This window comes from Chiloscyllium plagiosum, chromosome 25, assembly GCF_004010195.1.
Source record: "Chiloscyllium plagiosum isolate BGI_BamShark_2017 chromosome 25, ASM401019v2, whole genome shotgun sequence".
Classification (NCBI taxonomy): domain Eukaryota; kingdom Metazoa; phylum Chordata; class Chondrichthyes; order Orectolobiformes; family Hemiscylliidae; genus Chiloscyllium; species Chiloscyllium plagiosum.
The window spans coordinates 35658343-35678038 of record NC_057734.1 but is presented as its reverse complement, the minus strand read 5'-3'; the positions used below and the strand labels follow the sequence as shown (position 1 = coordinate 35678038).

General features: G+C 36.6%; 1 protein-coding gene across 1 annotated transcript in view; it reads right to left on the bottom strand.

The window, feature by feature from the left end:
- fbxw8 (F-box and WD repeat domain containing 8) overlaps nt 1-19696 on the bottom strand; it is a 167073-nt gene that overhangs the window by 50968 nt on the left and 96409 nt on the right. The window contains exon 7 of the mRNA XM_043715860.1: nt 16273-16494. Coding sequence (XP_043571795.1) covers nt 16273-16494 — 222 coding nt within the window. The remainder of the gene's footprint in view (nt 1-16272; nt 16495-19696) is intronic.

Genomic DNA, 19696 nt, shown 5'->3' with positions numbered 1-19696 from the left:
TTTTTTTGTTAAATTTTGGCTATTGTATATTTGAGCTAATTGTATATCAATGTTTATATCTGAGAGTTTTGTTTATTTTTGTAAACTTGTAAAAATGTTAAATTTCTAATAAAAATATCTATTAAAAAAAAAACCATGGCATGGTGGTACAGAAGACAGTAAGGAATAAGGGCAGAGGTTCAGTGACCCATGTGGTTGGTGGGGTGGGGAGGGAGAGAAGGAGGGAGTGATCAGAACAGAAAGACTGGAGTCAAGGGATGAGATAATTAGGGGGATTGATAGAATCCTCCCTACAGTCATGAGTGCGAGTGAGAAAAGTACCGTTGTCTACCTCTTGCAAAAACTAAGGACATCCTGGAGCAAGTGAAAACAAATTTGTAAAGGGACAAATAACACAGGCAAGGAAAGGGTGAGGTGCTGCAAAAGAAATACCAGAAGTTAAGAATTAAATTGGAGAACTTCATGATACTGGGCAAAGAAATTTGCAGATCAAAAATGTGACTGTGTGAATGGTGTGGATGGTGGAATATGCTTGGTGTGCCAAGAAGGGGTTCGAGTTCATTGGATGCTGGTACCAGTACTAGAACAAGAAGGAGATGAACTAAATAGATGGGCTCTGTCTGAACTGCAGAGTTTCCAGTTCAAAAGGAAAAAGGAGAAATAGGTCTGTTGATAGAGTGGGGATCTTACTAAATTAACGTGTTTAAAGATAAAAGTAGATGCGAGTACAAGTCAGATCTAGGTAATTAACAAGGTTAATATTAGCTGTAAAAGGACTGATAATAATTAAAGGAACAACTTCTAAAAGATTAAATAAACTGCCTTTACAGTAATGTACATAGCGTCTCAATTAAAAACTGGAGAACTACAGACAGAAATCTACAAAGATACAATGATGACTTTTAAGGTAAAGACTGACAATAAGAAAAGAGAGATAATAATTTGGAATAAATTGATAAAATATCATTCAGAAGAATAGAACTAGACAAAATAAACTAAAGATTTACTGACAAACACGGGCAAATAATGGGAATGAGAAACATGTGAAAAAGTGACACAGAGTTCAATACAAATACATCACACAAAATTCCAGGAACATACTAGCCAAAAATGACACGTCATAGAAGAATAAAAAATGTATATGATAAGTACATTGATATCAAAGGAGGCCATGAGAAATGGGAATACTAAGGTAAAGAGAGAAGATTAAAAGAAAACTGGAAGGCAAAATATATTACAAAATAAAGTTACTCAGGAATATAAAAAGAAACTATAAAACATTCTATAAAAAGAAAATAACAAAACAAAGCTCACGTTAGGAAATGGGCCACATACATAATAAAGTCAGGAATAATTTTAGCATATATACTAGGGAAATTAACATGGTGGACCTGACATTAGAAGAAACATGAAGACACTTAAGCAAAAAAGAGAGAGAGCTGGGGGGGATAATTCATGAACTGATCAAGCTTAGAAACAATGGAACTACTCTATATCCATCCATAAGCTTGAGGGGAGAAATCAGAAGCCCTATTACACAGATATAACATAAATAGGAAACATAAATAGTGCTAGAAAACCTGTAGACAGGTAATTGATTTATATGTTTTAAAGGGAGATAGAGCAAATCGAAGGAACTCTAGGGTCAGTGTTAGAAAAGATAATTAAATCCTTACTCATTGATAAAACAGAAAAAAACTTCTAGAAATTTCAAATATGATAAAGAAAAGCTCATCATGGTTTTGAAAGGGGAACAACTTAAATATGGTAAACATATTAAGATTGATAAACCTTATTGAATACTTTGATATAACAGAAAGGAAATACTACAAGAAAAATTGAGAAGACAAAATATAATTTGGATTTTCAAAAGTACTTTGAAAAGATACAGCATGATAGATTCATAACTAAATCAGATATGTGGAGTCAGGAGACCAGTCGCAGAGAAGAGCTAAAACTAAATACAGAACAGAGAGCAGTTGTTAAAGATAAGGCTGAGGCTGGTTTTCCCTGGAGCATTGGATGCTGAGGGGTGACCTTATAGAGGTTTATAAAATCATGAGGGGCATGGACAGGATAAATAGACAAAAAGTATTTTCCCTACGGTGGGGCGGAGTCCAGAACTAGAGGGTATAGATTTAGGGTGACAGGGGAAAGATATAAAAGAGACATAAGAGGCGACTTTTTCACGCAGAGTGTGGTACATGTATAGAATGAGCTGCCAGAGGAAGTGGTGGAGGCTAGTACAATTGCAACCTATAAAAGGCATCTGGATGAGTCTATGAATAGGAAGGGTTTGGAGGGATATGGGTGCTGGCAGGTGGGACTAGTTTGGGTTGGGAAATCTGATCGGCATGGACAAGTTAGATCGAAGAGTCTGTTTCTGTGCTGTACATCTCTATAAGTCTATGAAATGGCAAGCATTGTTCCACAAGGATTAGGAGGATATGATGACAGGCTTAATATTGAGAGGTAGTTGGAATCTCATATGAAGCAGCACCACCAACATGGCTCAATTATTCTGAATGGCCTGTTTCTGGTATTCATATTTGAAGAACAACTTCAATACAGTAAACATATTCAGAAATTTTATGGAGTGGTGCAGTCAGTGGATAGAATCAAAAGGCATAAAAATATAAGCAGAGTGACTGAAAAAGTGATTGAAAAAGCTGGATGGTGGAAGAGGTGAGGGGTTGAGTGAATTGCAGAGATTAGAGCTGATTCAATTGGCTAATTTTTGAACTAACAGAAGGCAAGAAGAGATGGGATGATAAGAAATGTCAGAATTGCAAGAGAGAAGAATTCAACAGGACAGTATAGAGCTACATTTTAGTGGTGAATAGAACGTCAATGAAAATCAGTGAGGACTGCCTAAGTTGGAGTTATAATTGAGTGAATAATGGGAGACTGACTAAAAGATGACACAAATATTGTAAAGGATACATATAAAGCTGGTGATAGATAAAATAAAGCTGATTTCTGGATAAACAGGACTCCAATGTTATTTATGGTCTGGTTCAGTGGTCTAGCAGAGGATGAAATCATTATAAATTAAGACAATGACAGGGGCTTAAAACTATCACTTTGATCTTTTTGATATTTCACTGAAGGAAATTTCTGCAGTCCTTATCTAATTTGTCATACATGCAACTCCAGACCCACACCAAAGTTTTTGACTCTTAACTATCCTCAGCAATGCCAAGCATCTCCTCAGTGGTATCACACTACAAAGAAAAAGTGGAATAAAAATAAAACCGATGGAACAGCCAGCGTCAACTTAAGTAGTAGAAACTACAATAGCACACCCGGGCCAGTGTCTGTGGTGTGATCATCAAAACTGACTCAGCTCAGGCCAGTCAACCAATAGTCTGACATATCAAATTTACAGAAATATGTCTGACAGCCAATGTCACAGACTGCTCCATTACATCTCTGGACATGTCCTGTCCAACCAAAAGAACAGGTCCATGTAAGTTGGAACAACAGTGATATACAACATGCATGCAAAGTCACATATGGAACCAGAATCAAAAGAATTGCTTCAAGATTGATTCACAAATCTAATACAATAGATATTCCAACTTACTCTTCAAGTAATAGAGATGACTTACGATTGATTATTCTTTCATAATGAGACAAGAAATGGTTGCAAAATTTAATGTGTCAAAGTGCTGAAGTGCTGGAAGTTAAAGATAACTTGAATTTTTATTTTGTGATATTCTTGTTAAAATTTAATTCAGCTGTGTATCTATGCTAATTAGCTGACAATTTCTTTGCAATTGTGTAAAATATTTACCCTTCTGCATATGGAGAATAAAATTCATTAGCTTTACAATTTCTAATACAGAGATTTCCATCTCTAGCAATAATTGCACCAGCATTATCACAAAAAAAGAGACAAATTAAGTAATGTGTACATGTTTGTGCGGGTGATTAACTGTTCATGCGTATGCAACATAGGAGGCTTTCTTTTGGTAACTGCAGAGCTAAGAATTAGGAGAGGCAATCAAAAAACAATTCTATTCTTTTTATAGTCCCCAAGTCTTGCATTAGCAGAAATTATTCCATTTTATAAAAGGCAGTCCCAATAAGTTTTTATGTTTAAGTATGTAACAATTTCCCCTTTTCTATAGTTTTTGCTGCACATAATTGAGTTAAATAACAAATGCAAATAGGCTTATTTATGTTTGTTATAGGCAATATCTATCAAATGGATAAATACTTAATTGTAAAAAATGGTAAATGTAGAAGAAAAACAAAAACTTAGAATACTGCCACACCTGATTCATGATTTAACCATTCAACCTTGCTATGCTTAGCGGAGATCAATATTTCTATAAATTTCAGATCACCACAGAAAGTAGTTTTCAAATACTTATGCCATGAAACATGTGTTCATTACTGAGGTACTCATGAGATAAACAAACAGAACATTCACATGGAAATAATCTAAATTGTGTTGCTGGATTTGGTTGAATTCCACCATTCCATAGAAGCTAGATGGAATGAAGAGCTTTCTAAGTCTGTTGTTAAATATTTCCTCGAAAAGGAAATGCTGAACAACTAGAGTTGAAAGGGACATAGCTGCAAATGTCTGCACTCCATGCTCCACAAGAAGGAGTGGTAAAGAATTCCATAGTTTCACCATCTTCAGAGATGAAATTCCTCCTCATCTCTGTCATAAATGGGTGGGCTTATAATCAGAGATTGCACCCTCTGGTCCTAGGCTCTTACACAAGGGGAAACAACCTTTCCACATCTACACTGTCAAGTAGCCAGAGATTCTTCTTTGCTTCAATAAGATTGCCTAAACTCCAGTGAGTATACAGGCTCAACCTACTCAACCTGCCCTCACAAGACAGTCCCTCTATTCTCAGGATCAACCTGGGCAACCTTCTCTGGATTGCCTCCAATGCCAATATATCTTTCTTTAGATAAGGGAACCAAAGTTTGTTCACAGTATTCCAGGTGTGATCTATCCAGTATCTTGTATAGTTTTAGCAAGGCTTCCTGATTTTTCTATTCCTTTCCCTTTGAAACAAAGGCCAATTTCTCCATTGTCCTTCCCAATTACCTGCTGTACACGGATGCCAGCTTTGAAATTTATGGACAAGGACTCCTAAATCCCTCTTTGCTGTAGCTTTCTGCAGTCTCTGTCTATTTACATAATATTAAGCTCCTTTATTCTTCCAGTCAAAGCACTTAACCTTATACTTTTCCACATTATTTTCTACCAGTCAAGTGTTTACTTATCCACTTAGCGTCTATATTCCCCTGCAGACTCTTTGTGCCATCCCATTTACTTTTGTACAAACCTATCTATAGTACATTAACTCTCCCCATTCAAATTACTAATACATGTTGCCTATGGCCCAGCACTGATCCCGATGGCACTCTAGCAAGTTACAAGTTGACATCCTGAAATGTCCCTGTTGCCTCAACCCTGTCTTCTATATTAGTAAGCCAATCTTCTACTCATGCTGATGTGCCACCTCCTACGCAATGGGCACTTTTAATGTTAAGTAGCCCAATGTGTGATATCTAATTAAACAGCTTCTGAAATCCAAATATATTATGAGATCCATTACGTCTCCTTTATCGATCCTGTTTGTTACCTTTGCAAAGAATTCTAACAAATTTGTCAGGCATGATTTTCCCTTTGTGAAGCCATGTGAACCTTTGGTCGCATTGTGTATTTGTAAATGCTTGCTATTACATTTTTTTATAGAATCATCGACAATAGGAGGAATCAGCCATTCAGTACACTCATATTGTCATGTCTGATCACTGAACTCAGTACCTGGTTTCCACTTCCTCTCCAAATGTTTTAATTGCTTTTGCTCTAAGAACCATAATTAACTCATTCTTGATTATATTCAATGTTTTGGCCTCAACAGATTTCTGTGGTTGAGAATTCCACAGACTTATCACTCTGAGTGAAGAAACTTCTAATCTCAGTCCTAAATGACATACCCCATATCCTTAAACTGCTTTAATATTTCTACAATACAGATGTTAATTTAACTGACTATAGGTACTTCTTATGTCTCCTTCGCTTCAAAATAAAAGGTGGTTCAATGGTAGTTTTCCAGTCCTCTGGGACTTTTCCAGAATCTAAAGATCCTTAGAAGATTGCTACCAGTGCACCAATCATCTCTGTACATACTTCTTTTAATATCTTGGCATTCAATAAAATCCAGGAGAATTATTGGTTTTTGGCCCCAATAGTTTTCCTAGTACTTTTTCTGTGTTGATCATTAGTATATTTAATTCCTTATCTCCTTTGGCCCCTGGATTATTTCATATATTTGGAATGTAATTAGTGACTTCTACTATGAATACTGATGCAAAGTATTTGTTCAACGTTTCTGCCATTTCCTGGTTCCCCTTTATGTCCGAGCCTCATTCTCCAAGGGACATGCACTTTTATTATATTTAAAGAAGCTCTTGCTGTTCATCTTGATGTTATTTGAAAGTAATTTACTTTCAAAATATTACTTTACCTTCAAAGTTACACTTTTTTTGTTTTCACAGTATTTCCAAACCTATTGTATTTGATATTTCATACTGATCATTTTGTAACTAGATACAAAATAAAAATTGTGCTAAAGTAACACTGTATCTACTGCAGTTAGAACATTCTGTGCCAGGTAATGGCGTAGTGTGGTAGTGGAAATCTTGAATCTGGTTGTTCCTGGAATAAATTCTGTCTGAAAATTCCCAAGTGATGCACCAATGTACCTTTAATTATCTCCAATCATTGACGTTTGCTGGCTTTTGTAATCCCTGAATATCAAGCAGCTGGGATCTTAGAAAGGGTAAATATTACAACATGGCAGCTGCTTATATAAAAAAAAAGTTTACCCTGGGACATAGAGATGCTTCATATGAAATATAAATTTAGAAAAATAGTAACTGTGATTGTCATTGTTATTAGACAGAAGACTGATCAGAGATCTACTGAAGTATAGTTGATGAGTCTGCAATGACTTTCTGAAGTACAGTCCAGGGAGCAAAAATCATGAAATAATTCATACAGTAAATGGTGAGGAGGAATAACAAAGCAACTTGTATATGAATAATGCATGGCAAATTGAAGAGCGGTTTTACTCTTATTTTAAATGATGTAATATTTGAATAGATGCCAAATCATCTATCAGTTAAATTTGCGGCAGATGCTTCTGATCATACTCTATTGTACTAGCGCCAAACAGACTATTCTTCTTTGCACTGACCTTGCTTTAGCCTGGGTATAGATTATGATCTACAAATGCAAAATTAAAACTAACAAAAAATAAATTTCCTGAATACATATCTACCTTTTCAGTGGTATTATGTATTTCTAGTACATTTTTTTATTTCTTCTTTTTCAAAGGGATCCATTTATCATTAAATACGTTAGCTGATCAACAGTGAAACCCACACTCATCTCTGCACCTTTTCTAATGCATCCACATCCTTCCCGAAATATGGGGACCAGAACTGTACACAATATTCCAAGTGTGGCCGCACCAGCGTTTTGTACAGTTGCAGCATGATATTGTGGCTTCGGAACTCAGTCCCTCAGGGACCTAGGGGCTCAGGGACACCATCCTTTGAAGTTACCGTCACAGGGAGATGGGGAGGGGGTGGAGTGTTGGAGAACAGGGGGACCTAGGGGCTCAGGGACACCATCCTTTGAAGTTTGTGTCACAGGGAGACGGCTATATAATCAATTTATTCAGGGCAGTGTCAAGTTGAGATGCAAAAATAGCAGATCACATTTTTGGTCACAAAGCAATATTGACTCAGTACTGATAATCAGTTGTCTACCTGCTCTTTTAGGCAAGAGCTGGGATGAGATATAGGGTTAGCCAAAGAGATGAATGAAAAGGTAACAAAGAAAGAAAAGGATAAAGCACAGAACTGTAGATCTTGAGGCACTAAATTGTAACTAAATTGAATCAGATTTAACTGCAATGACTGCAAAATTTCCCCAACTATTTTGGTGTGTAACACTTTACATAAAAATAGAAGTTACATTTTTTCCTCCAATGAATGTTATATTGTGCTGAGACCTTTTCTAACAGAAAATTAATTATCCCACATTTGAATTAGTCTTATGCTCTCTTATTATGATGAAGAGATTCATTTTTAGAAAATAAACACAACCATGTGCTAAACAGAGTTAGTAAATATTGTGCTGCCTGATAATCAAAGTGATGTCAGTGATTCCCTAATTTTTCCCTGTAGGATGATCCAGGCACCTGAACCAACCTGACCTAGCAGCAGCTGTGTGGAAACATAGCCATTTCATTGGATATGCAAATCTACTTGATCCAATCACATACTTAGAATCAAAAATCTCAATCCAGTTAAACAGCGCTATTCCGAAGCAGCCATTAACACAACATCCTCACAAGATATGGAACAGATGATCCAATGTTTACCTACACGGCTTTTTTTTTGCATTGAGAAAAATAGAACTATTTGGGTTAAGGTAAAAAGAAGTGGTATGAAATGCTATTGGGTTAAGAATCAAAATCTATTTTGGAAGTAAGTTTGAACTTCTAAATTACACTTTGTCTCATTTTAATCTGTACATTTAGAAAGAAATGGTCATAAATCTGTACAAAACAATTTAATCACTATGTGAATGTATGAACATACAAATTAGAAGCAGGAGTAAGTCACTTAGCCTTTCAAGACTGCTCTGCCATTCAGTAAGATCATGGCCGATCTGATTACTCTACATTCCTTCCTACCTCTGATAGCTTTACACACCTTTCCTTATCCAGATCTTTCTATCTCTGCCTTAAAAATATTCAGAGACTCTGCTTCCACAGCTTTTGAGGAAGAGATTGATGACCCACTGTTTGAAAACATTTCTTCTTATCCTGTCTTAAATGGGTGGTGCCTTATTTTTAAATTGTAACCCCCAGTTTTAGATTCTCATACAAAAGTAAGCATCTTTTCTATATCCACCTTGTCAAGACCTCTCAGAATCCTACATGTTTCTATCAAGTCATCTCTTAGTCATTGAACGTCCAGTGAATATAGGTCTAACTTGTTCAACGTTGCCTCATAAGGCAGTCCACCCATTCCAGGTATTCATCTAGAACGTTTCCTCTGGATTGCTTTCAACATTCACACCCTTCCTTCAATACTAGAGCAATACTAAACACAGATGTGGTCTCACCAATGTTCTGTGTAACTGAAATATAACATCCTCACTTTTTATTCAATCTATCTTACAATAAGAAAGAACATTCTATTAGTTTTCCTAATTACCTGCTGTACCCTGCATACTAACAATATACAACTTATGCACTAGGGCATCCCAATCTCAGCATTCTCTAACCATTTAGATTGGGTTGCCAACCCACAGCCTGAGGGCTACACACAGCATGCCTGAACATTCCGCGTCTCTCCCTCCTCAAACAAAGGAATTACATTTGCTATTTTTCAATTTAATGAAATCTTCCCAAAATATAGAGAATTTTGCAAAATTCAGCCTAACATAACAACTATCACAGCAAGAGTCAAGATTAGAGTGGTGCTAGAAATGCACAGCAGGTCAGGCAGCATCCGAGAAGCAGGAGCCATTTCTTTCGAGACCCTGAGTTGATGCCATCAGGACCGGGCATTTGTCAGCCTGCAATTCCAAAGATTTGTTCAGTACTACCACCCTGGTGACTGTAATTTTTCTTGAATTCCTTCCTCTCTTTCATTTACAGTTATTTCTTGGATGTTACTTGTATCCTCTACAGTGAAGACAAATGCAAAATACCTGTTCAGTTCATTTGCTATTATGTTCCATTATTGATTCCCCAATCTCACTTCCTAGAGAATCAGTTTTCATTTTGTGATCTCTCTCCAACTCTAACTTTCCCCTCATTTTAATCTTGTAGTCAATTTTTGCACGATTATACTATAGTTTGAGACTATCTTTAACTGTCATGTTTAACTATGGATGGAAAGTCCTCCCCTTGGAATTTTTCTTTCTTGTTGACATATATCTGCCCTGTGTATTTCCTTAAATATCTACCACTGCATCTCTACTGACTTTACACAATCCACTGTAAACTTGTCTTTGACAATATTTTCCATTTATTCAGCGAACACTCTAAACTTGGAAAATTGTACTTTTGCAATTGGATGCAAGAAACTGAAATTGCAAATCTAAGCTTCCCATAAAAATCTCAAAGTCCTTAAAACCTTTTCCTATCTTGTCTTGAAAGGCTAATTGTGTTTGTGTGTTCTTAGATAGCATAAATGTCATCCCACAAGAGAGAGTTCCCAAATCTGGTTGCTCAGTGAAAGTTCAACAAAACAGTTGTAAGTTACATGATTAAAATTTGACTAAATTGCCCTGCAGTTTGACATCCCATTTCCTTGTCCCAATACTCCAACTCTGTCTGTTTTACACCAGCTTATCATTCACTCTGTTTACATTAGCAGGGAGCTTTTCTAAAATGTAATCCATTTGCACAAATTAGAATGATGAATACATTCACAGTAAATTAAGTTATTGACTTCCCTCTAAAAAAATTAAAATAAATTGTTTTATTGTATTTTAACTATATTCCTTGATAGTGTTTAGTTTCCAATTAAAATTTCAATAACATTCTCAGTCAAACAGTTCAATGACTACATCACTGCTGAATTAAAAATGGGCCTAAAGGAGGCAAGGCCAATAACCCAAGCCAAATGTATAGGATTCATACCTTGTCTATTTGTACTCAAATATGCTCTTAGATCTTCCTTCTCCATTTAAATCCATTGGTCCTAATTACTTGGCAAATGTGACAAGGTGAAAAGGTATGGTGATGTATCGTGGTGATAGATTTTAAAACAAGGAAGTCTATTGGCAAAGGTAAATGCTTTATTTAAAATGGACTGTGATGACCATTTGCAGGAAAAAACACATCTAAAATCAGATGTGTGTTTTATTTGAAAAAGAATTGTTTGCAATATTTTGGTGGTCCGATAAAGGCTTCATATTTGTAAATTAATAAGCAATTTATTCAAAGCTGTTGCTACTCAATAATCATGCACATTAAGGGAAATTTTATCATGACATGATCATGATAAAAGTATAGGAGGACCACTGCAGCACAGCCAAACTGGAAGTTGGACCTCCCACACACTGTGGATGAATAATAAAGGAATTTAGGGACAAAAGAACACAAACTGATTGCTTAGAATGCTTTGGCCTTTAACAATATTGCACAGAGGTCTAATGGCAGAAAGGTTCATCTGGATAGTGGAACAATGAGGACAGGAAACAATACATTGGATGATAAGAAGACAGAAGGTTAATGGTCAGATGTTACATTTCCTGCAGTTGGATGAAAAGATGCCATAGGAAAGGGACAAGCTGTTGGGAGTGTCTGAAGATTGGGCCCTGAGAGTTACTTACTCCCTTTGGAATATTGCAAGAGAAGGATGCTATACGGAAGATGTCCCGTATAGCATCATGCTGGAGATGTCAGAAATAATTGAGGTTGGACCTTCTTTTAATTTGTGGGATGATGGCATGGAAGTTGAGGTCAAGGTGAACCCTATCATGGCTTTCAGAAGCAGAGAAAGAATGAAGCAGGGGCACATGAAATGCATTGTGCACTATTGTGGGCCATTATCAACCTGGTACTGGGAGGTGTGAGAAATCCTGAACATACCTCCAGTGTTAGTGTAGGAGGTTGCCTTGTCCTAACAAATACAAGAGAAATAGAGGGATAGATAAACTAGGACAATGGAACAGAATCCTTAGAGGAAGTGAGGTGTGAAGAAGTGCAATTAAGCTAACTGCAGGGGTCAAGCGTTAGTTAACATTTCCTGAAATGGCAGCAGAGAAGTCAAGGAGGTAAGGGTAAAATCAGATAGAGCATGTGAAGACACGAGAGGATGGAAATTGGAAGTAAAGTCAATTAAGCTATACAGTTAAAGGTGAGTGCAGGAAACAACACCATCAAAAAAAAGTTAGCATCTGCTAAAGTGTGAAAATTGATGTAGGAATGCTGAATTTTATTAGGTAGAAATTGAAAAGCAGGCAGGAAGGGATTTCAGTGCATCATTCCGCTCACTTTTATACATACATGACCAGTTAAAAATCGAAAATGTAAGCCAGAAACGTTCTGCACCAAAGTCTTTTTGAGCCTTTTCACAATTAGCAATAGGTTTGAATGCAGCCTGCTCCTTGTAGAGCGGAAGCATCATACATTCAAAGGCGAATCCAAATGATTATGCACCTTTAATCCAAACTCCTACACAGAGTGCCCACAGCACAATTTCCATAACATGTCTACAGCTAACATGCACGACTCAAGCACAGCAAGCATCATTAAGACTGAATGGATGAAGGAAAACTTTCTGTAGGCTTTTTTTAAATGTCCAAGTATTAAACAATAATGAATGGTCAAAGTAGAAGAAATGTTTCCTATGCCCTTTTTCACCTTGAATAAAATGTTATTGCACTTGCTTATTTCCAAAATCTATCAGCAACCTGTGAAAGATTCTGTGCCCTACAGATGATTTTCATTAAATAAAAACTCTTTGTAGTCGTGCAAGGTTAAACAGCTTTGATGTGTTTTGGAATAAACCATCACAACTGTCAAAGCAAGGTATCGTAGATGACAAAAAAGAAAAGACAATTTAGCTAATACGACCTTCCTGGACACATGTCACTTGACAGTTGTGACAGCTTATTTCTAAATCAAAATCTCAGAGTTTAATCTCATACCATTTTGTATCGAGAAAGCTGTACCCAACTTGACAAGATCTTTTGATCTTGTCCTACTACTTATTAAACTTATCAGTAATTGCCATTTAAATTCTGATTGGTGATAAACACAAGCAAACTGCACAGCAGATGGAGTTTAATTCAGATAAATGTGAGGTGCTGCATTTTGGGAAAGCAAATCGTAGCAGGACTTATACACTTAATGGTAAGGTCCTAGGGAGTGTTGCTGTACAAAGAGACCTTGGAGTGCAGGTTCATAGCTCCTTGAAAGTGGAGTCGCAGGCAGATAGGACAGTGAAGGCGGCGTTTGGTATGCTTTCCTTTATTGGTCAGAGTATTGAGTACAGGAGTTGGGAGGTCATGTTGCAGCTGTACAGGACATTGGTTAGGCCACTGTTGGAATATTGCATGCAATTCTGGTCTCCTTCCTATTGGAATGATGTTGTGAAACTTGAAAAGGTTCAGAAAAGATTTACAAGGATGTTGCCAGAGTTGGAGGATCTGAGCTGCAGGGAGAGGCTGAACAGTCTGGAGCTGTTTTCCCTGGAGCGTCGGTGGCTGAGGGGTGACCTTATAGAGGTTTACAAAATTATGAGGGGCATGGATAGGATAAATAGACAAAGTCTTTTCCCTGGGGTCGGGAAGTCCAGAACTAGAAGGCATAGGTTTAGGATGAGAGGGGAAAGATATAAAAGAGACCTAAGGGGCAACCTTTTCACGCAGAGGGTGGTACATGTATGGAATGACCTGTCAGAGGATGTGGTGGAGACTGGAACAATTGCAACATTTAAGAGGCATTTGGATGGGTATATGAATAGGAAGGGTTTGGAGGGATATGGGCCGGGTGCTGGCAGGTGGGACTTTAGATTAGGTTGGGATATCTGGTTGGCATGGACGGGTTGGACCGAAGGGTCTGTTTCCATGCGTACATCTCTATGACTATATGAAAATTTCATTAGCTCGGGGTTAATAATAAGGATGACATTAGTTCGTCAGTAAAATGGACATCTCCTCATAGCCCAATTCACTTGGTCATTTTATTTAGAAAGGGTAATTGAGAATATCCAAAGATAAATATAGTGGGGAAAAGAAAGGAAAGTTTTACAATGTATATTTGGTAAATGCACTTAGCTGCAAGTAATTTCATTATAAATCTGTAGTAATGTTGCACTCATTAATCTCGTTGTGCAAATGGCAACATGTATCAAGTGGCAGCCTAATCGTAGTAACTGAAAGTGACTAAGATAATTACTCTCCTCAGAACATAACACTGAGACTGAAGATTTATCAGGAACAATTACAGATACATCTCAAGCATGAATTACTAACTTTGAGCCAGGTGGCAGTTACTTAACTGCTGAAAGTTAATTTTGATAGGTTTTGACATTTGTTTCATTTAGATTGCTATCTTCTTATCATTGTAAAATATGGGGATGATTTATATATGGGATGTATAACCCATTAAAAGGTCTATAAATGTGATAAATTCAGTAATCAACTGCTTGCCATTCAGTATTGTTTATGTAACAAATAAGGTATGAAACGCAATAACAACGAATTTAGTTTAGTTACAGGATTAATTATATTTAAGCATGGACTATGCTTTCAAGATTTCTCAGTTGATGAAGAAAATGTGACATTTTGAAAATTATAATGCAGGGTATACAAAATGAGCACTGTTGCAATTAACATTTTTCCCATCACACTTACTGTTTTAAAGTCACAACAGTTTTGAGCAAATTCATGGACATTTGGAGTTTTTATCTCTATAAATTTATGAATTGAGTGAATGGGTTCATAAGTTACACCACTAACAATTATCTTTTTATACCTGCTTTGTATGGAGAGAATTCACTGTGCGTATAATACAAACGCAAATATTTTGCATGGTATAAATCTGAACGTAAAACAGAAAAATATGCAGCAGATGCAGTGGCATTTATGGAGACAGAAATAATTAACATTTAATTATTAACTTTATTTCTCCACACATGCTGCCAGATCTGCTAAGTGTTCCCACCATTTAGTATTGCTTTAGTCCATAGTGTACCAGACTACTTAAAACTAACCAAAAAACCATCTTGTCAAACTATCTAGTTCAGGCTAAAACTGGAATTTAGTTTATTGTAAGAAATAAATTCCCATCCAAATCAAGGGAATTAAGGTCAGAACATGTATAATTATCAACTTCTTGAACTGGAAATAACGATATTCACTAGAATCTAAAGTCATCCATTTCTGCATTCTTCTGCACTATACAATTCTGACTCAATACCCAGAATGTGGAAATATGACTAAATTGAATTCACTAAAAATGTCAGTGTTAATTTTCAGACAATAATTATCCATTATTCATGAAGCATTCTGATGAATAGTTATTACATGCAATTTGTTAACTAATATATATATAGTTTTCAAAAGCTTCAGTGTTAACCAAAGAATCAATGCAATCACTAAGCTAACGACTCACATCTATTGCTGGAGCTCAGTGCCTGCTTGGGCAATATTTGTGTACACACTTAAGCCCAGGTCCAATAAAAATCAAAGCACAATCTAAAATCACAGGAAATTATCCTTGCTCCAATTCCATATGAACATAGACTAGTATGGAATTGTTTCACAATTATGACAGAATTGGGAGATTAGAAAAATTCAAGTACTGGTGAGTTGTTTTTTCATTCCTCCCCTTTTTCTTCAATCTCCTTGTATGAAATGTTATTTAAAAATTTTTGGCTGATTATAAGATTAGAAATTATAGGAATGTAGCGTTATTATATAATAGTGTCGTCGAATTCGTGTGGACTTCCAGCTTCAGAGGTTTTTGGTACTCTATATATTTAAGAGTACAGTACTAGATATTTGCTCCTTACTTAAAAGGTTTTTAAAAATAATTTTATTTGCAGTGGCAACATGTCCCAGAGCTCTGTATGAGTATAAAAAAAATTAGATTATTGTCATAGAATTAACTGAGATTTTCTGAGTAGCAGATAGTTATGAAATTAGCAGATAGCTATGAAAGTAGTCCTAGTTTCTATGTCTGAGTATAGGTTATAAGTTAATTAAAAACTAAATGTAAAATAAAACACTATTTTGGATGAGGGATATAAATATAAGCAAAAGTTTGATTTCTGCTTAAATTCTATGTTTGATTTCATGAAGTACCTTATGTGGAGCGAGTAAAATTATTGATGAATCACGAATCCTGAAACTACAAAAAGAATTGCTTACTTTTATAGCAATAAACCAAAAGATAAGATTAATAGGATTTCAAAGAAGCAAAATGGAAATTGCACATCACCCAGGAATACTACTTAAAAGTACAGATACTGCAAAATATTGTCATCTAAATCCAACAAAAAAAGTTTAAGATGATTCAAGACACAAGTTGGAACATAAATGTAGCACTAAGTACAAGCATAAAGTGTATTCTAGTTTATCATGTATAATATTCTATGTTCTATCTAGTACTTTTGTCAGATCTTTAAATATAATAATAATTGACATCTTTCTTAAATATTGACTATTCATTGTAGAACCAGGAAAATAAATACCTTGTTGCCGTGGCTAATTATCCAACCAAAACTTTTGACACCACAGGCAAGCTGATTAGTGGACACATCCAGGCAGGTCACTGTATTTCCATAGATGGAGTGAAGTGCCTTTGGTTCTGCATCAGGATTGAGGAAGTAAACAGTATCTTCAGCTGCTGCTACTGCTGGTTGACTTCCATCTGTATTTACAGGAGCACCTGGAACAAGTTGAAGATAGCTAACCTGGAAAATAACAAGATAAAAAGAGTCTTCGACATTTTTATGGATTACATATTTTAAATCAGAAGCTAAAAAATAGAAATCAAATTATCAACTAAACATGGTTCCCACGTGTGGTTTTGCTTTTTAGGAATGGAATTAAACCCCCATTCAAACTATATAACCTCTATTATTCAAACTCTTAACTATTTTCAAGAATAATGGAATAATGAGAGACTGGCAGGTGTTAGTTTAATTTCAACTCCATTCAACTCTTCTAGCACTAAGATCAGCTGGCATTAGAATAGTTTATCTGTCAGCTCAAAAAAAATCACACACCCACTTCAACACACACAAGAAAGTTGGCCTAAAATTACTATTGAAGCACAGATGACGTTCCCACCAGCTTACAGAGATGGGCACTGAAGGATACATGTAGTCACTTCAAGCTATCCTATTGGCAATTTCCACTGAACTCAGAGCTGTCAACTTAAAAAATAAATATCGAAAATGTCTGTTCAAAAATCTTCCAATGCCACCATGTGCAGGTTGTATTGAGCATAACAATATTGATTTTGGCCTGCTCATTTGGGCTCATGATTGGTCCTGCAGCTGCAATCATGAACGGGTAGATGGGAGAGGTCTAGGCTGGCAGATCAGCTGTCTGGTACAAGTAAACCTTGCCAGCAGAAACAGAGCAAAAGATGGGAGTACAACAGCAGAACAGGCTACAACACATTCAAAATTCACAGTACCAATCTGTGGTGTAAATCAGGGAGACTTGATTATCTGGCAGTTAACCTGCTTACTGAGGTAATCTTGGTTATGTGGATAATTAAGGCTTTGCTGTATCACCTTTGGCCTTTCCAAATGCAGTGGATATTTCTTTATTTGTCTTATCTAACCACTTTTTTCTGTATACTAAATCAAAGAACTGTGCTAATACAGACCCAGACTGGCACAAAGCCAGCTTTATATTCTTCTCATTAGGTAATCAAACCAAAATAATTCTTGGCAAGAAAATGATGTCATGGCAACTCAGCAGGATTAAATGAGTGACCGTGGTTAAATGATTCGAGGGATAACTAACACCTGTGATATTCCTGATAATTAGAGAAATGTATGAGTGACTTCTATAATTAAATGAAAGGTTTCACTACTGGAGTTTTATTCTTTTTAGATAGTTCTCTGTGGGCTCACATTAATCAATGTGTTGCACATGGTTTTATCAAAAATACACAATATATTCTGTTTCCCCTTTCTCAATTTAATGCTAACTTTGCTCAATGACTAAAGGAAAAGAACTGATAATATCTGCTTTCATTGTGCATTGGTTTTAGCCAGGCTGCTGGCTTCGCTAACTTGAAAGGGATAGATTAACAACTCAATTGTGGCAGGACAGAAAAATACTTTAAAGTGTTCAAATCTTCAGAATTGTAGTACTCAATGTTTCAAACAAAATGGCACTTCAAAAGCAAGCATTTCCTTTGCAATAAATTGTTCAATCATGAATTATCATGTATGCCATGAAAGAAAGGAAACTGGCATTTACACTGTGTCTTTCACATCCACAGGATGTCCCACAGCACTTCACAGCTAACAAAGTGTTCAAAGTACCAGCACTGTTGTGAGGTACAAAATCAATTAACTGTAATTACAATGAAATGCAGTAAAAATTACATAGATTGTAGAATGCTTCCATGTTCATCTGGCTATGCTGAAATATTACACTGTCCACATTTAACATTTGTGCTAAAAACTAATTTTGTCATTAAAACTACACAGAAACAGAAAAGCACAATAAGAAATAAATGGCACAAAACTTGGTTGAATATATAAATTGTATCAAATCAAAGCTAAAACTGAAAGTGCTTGTGAGTTTTTGGGAGTTTCTGATAGCATTGCGAGGGAATATAACCCTTTCAAGAGCTGATGTTTGTCCCATTTTGTGACTCAGTATCTTTAAAGCAGGCAAATGAGGATTATAGGGCTGTTTCTCAATACATTTTCATCTTACAATAAGCTAATTTGATAAGTCAATAAATACCAAACAAAATGGTTTTCTATGGGAGTCAATTATGATATTAATTGACTCCCATAGTTATAGGGTAGCCAGGAAGGACCTGAAGAGAGAGCTAAGAGCAGCAAGGAGGGGACATGAAAGGTCCTTAGTCGGTAGGATTAGGGAAAACCCTAAGGCTTTCTATAGGTATGTTAGGAATAAAAGAATGACTAGGGTAGGAATAGGTCCAGTCAAGGATAGTAGTGGGAAGTTGCGTGTGGAGGCGGAAGAGATTGGGGAGACACTGAATGAATACTTTTCTTCAGTATTTACTCAGGAACAGGGCATTGTCGTCGATGTGAATACTGAGTCACAAATAAGTAGAATGGATGGCTTTGAGGTATGTAGAGAAGAGGTGTTGGAAATCCTGGAAAAGGTGAAAAAAGATAAGTCCCCTGGGCCTGATGGCATTTATCCTAGGATTCTCTGGGAAGCAAGGGAGGAGATTGCAGAGCCACTGGCCTTGATTTTTATGTCCTCTTTGTCTACAGGAGTAGTCCCAGAAGACTGGAGGATAGCAAATGTGGTTCCCTTGTTCAAAAAGGGGAGTAGGGATAACCCTAGTAACTATAGGCCGGTGAGTCTCACTTCTGTTGTGGGCAAAGTCTTAGAGAGAATTGTAAGGGATAGGATTTATGCACATCTGGATAAGAATAATGTGATCAAGGATAGTCAGCATGGTTCTGTGAAGGGCAGGTCGTGCCTCACAAACCGTATTGAATTCTTTGAAAAGGTGACGAAGGAGGTTGATGAGGGGAAAGCGGTAGACGTGGTATATATGGATTTTAGTAAGGCGTTTGATAAGGTTCCCCATAGTAGGCTACTGCAGAAAATACGGAGATATGGCATTGAGGGTGAGTTGGAGGTTTGGATTAGGAATTGGCTGGATGGAAGAAGACAGAGGGTAGTAGTTGATGGCAAAGTTTCTTCATGGAGTGCCGTCACTAGCGGTGTTCCGCAAGGATCTGTTTTGGGACCATTGCTGTTTGTCATTTTTATAAATGACATGGAAGAGGGGTTAGAAGGTTGGGTGAGCAAGTTTGCGGATGACACAAAAGTCGGAGGAGTTGTTGACAGTGAGGAAGCACGTGGCAGGTTACAGCAGGATATAGAGAAGCTGCAGAGCTGGGCAGAAAGGTGGCAAATGGAATTCAACGTAGCTAA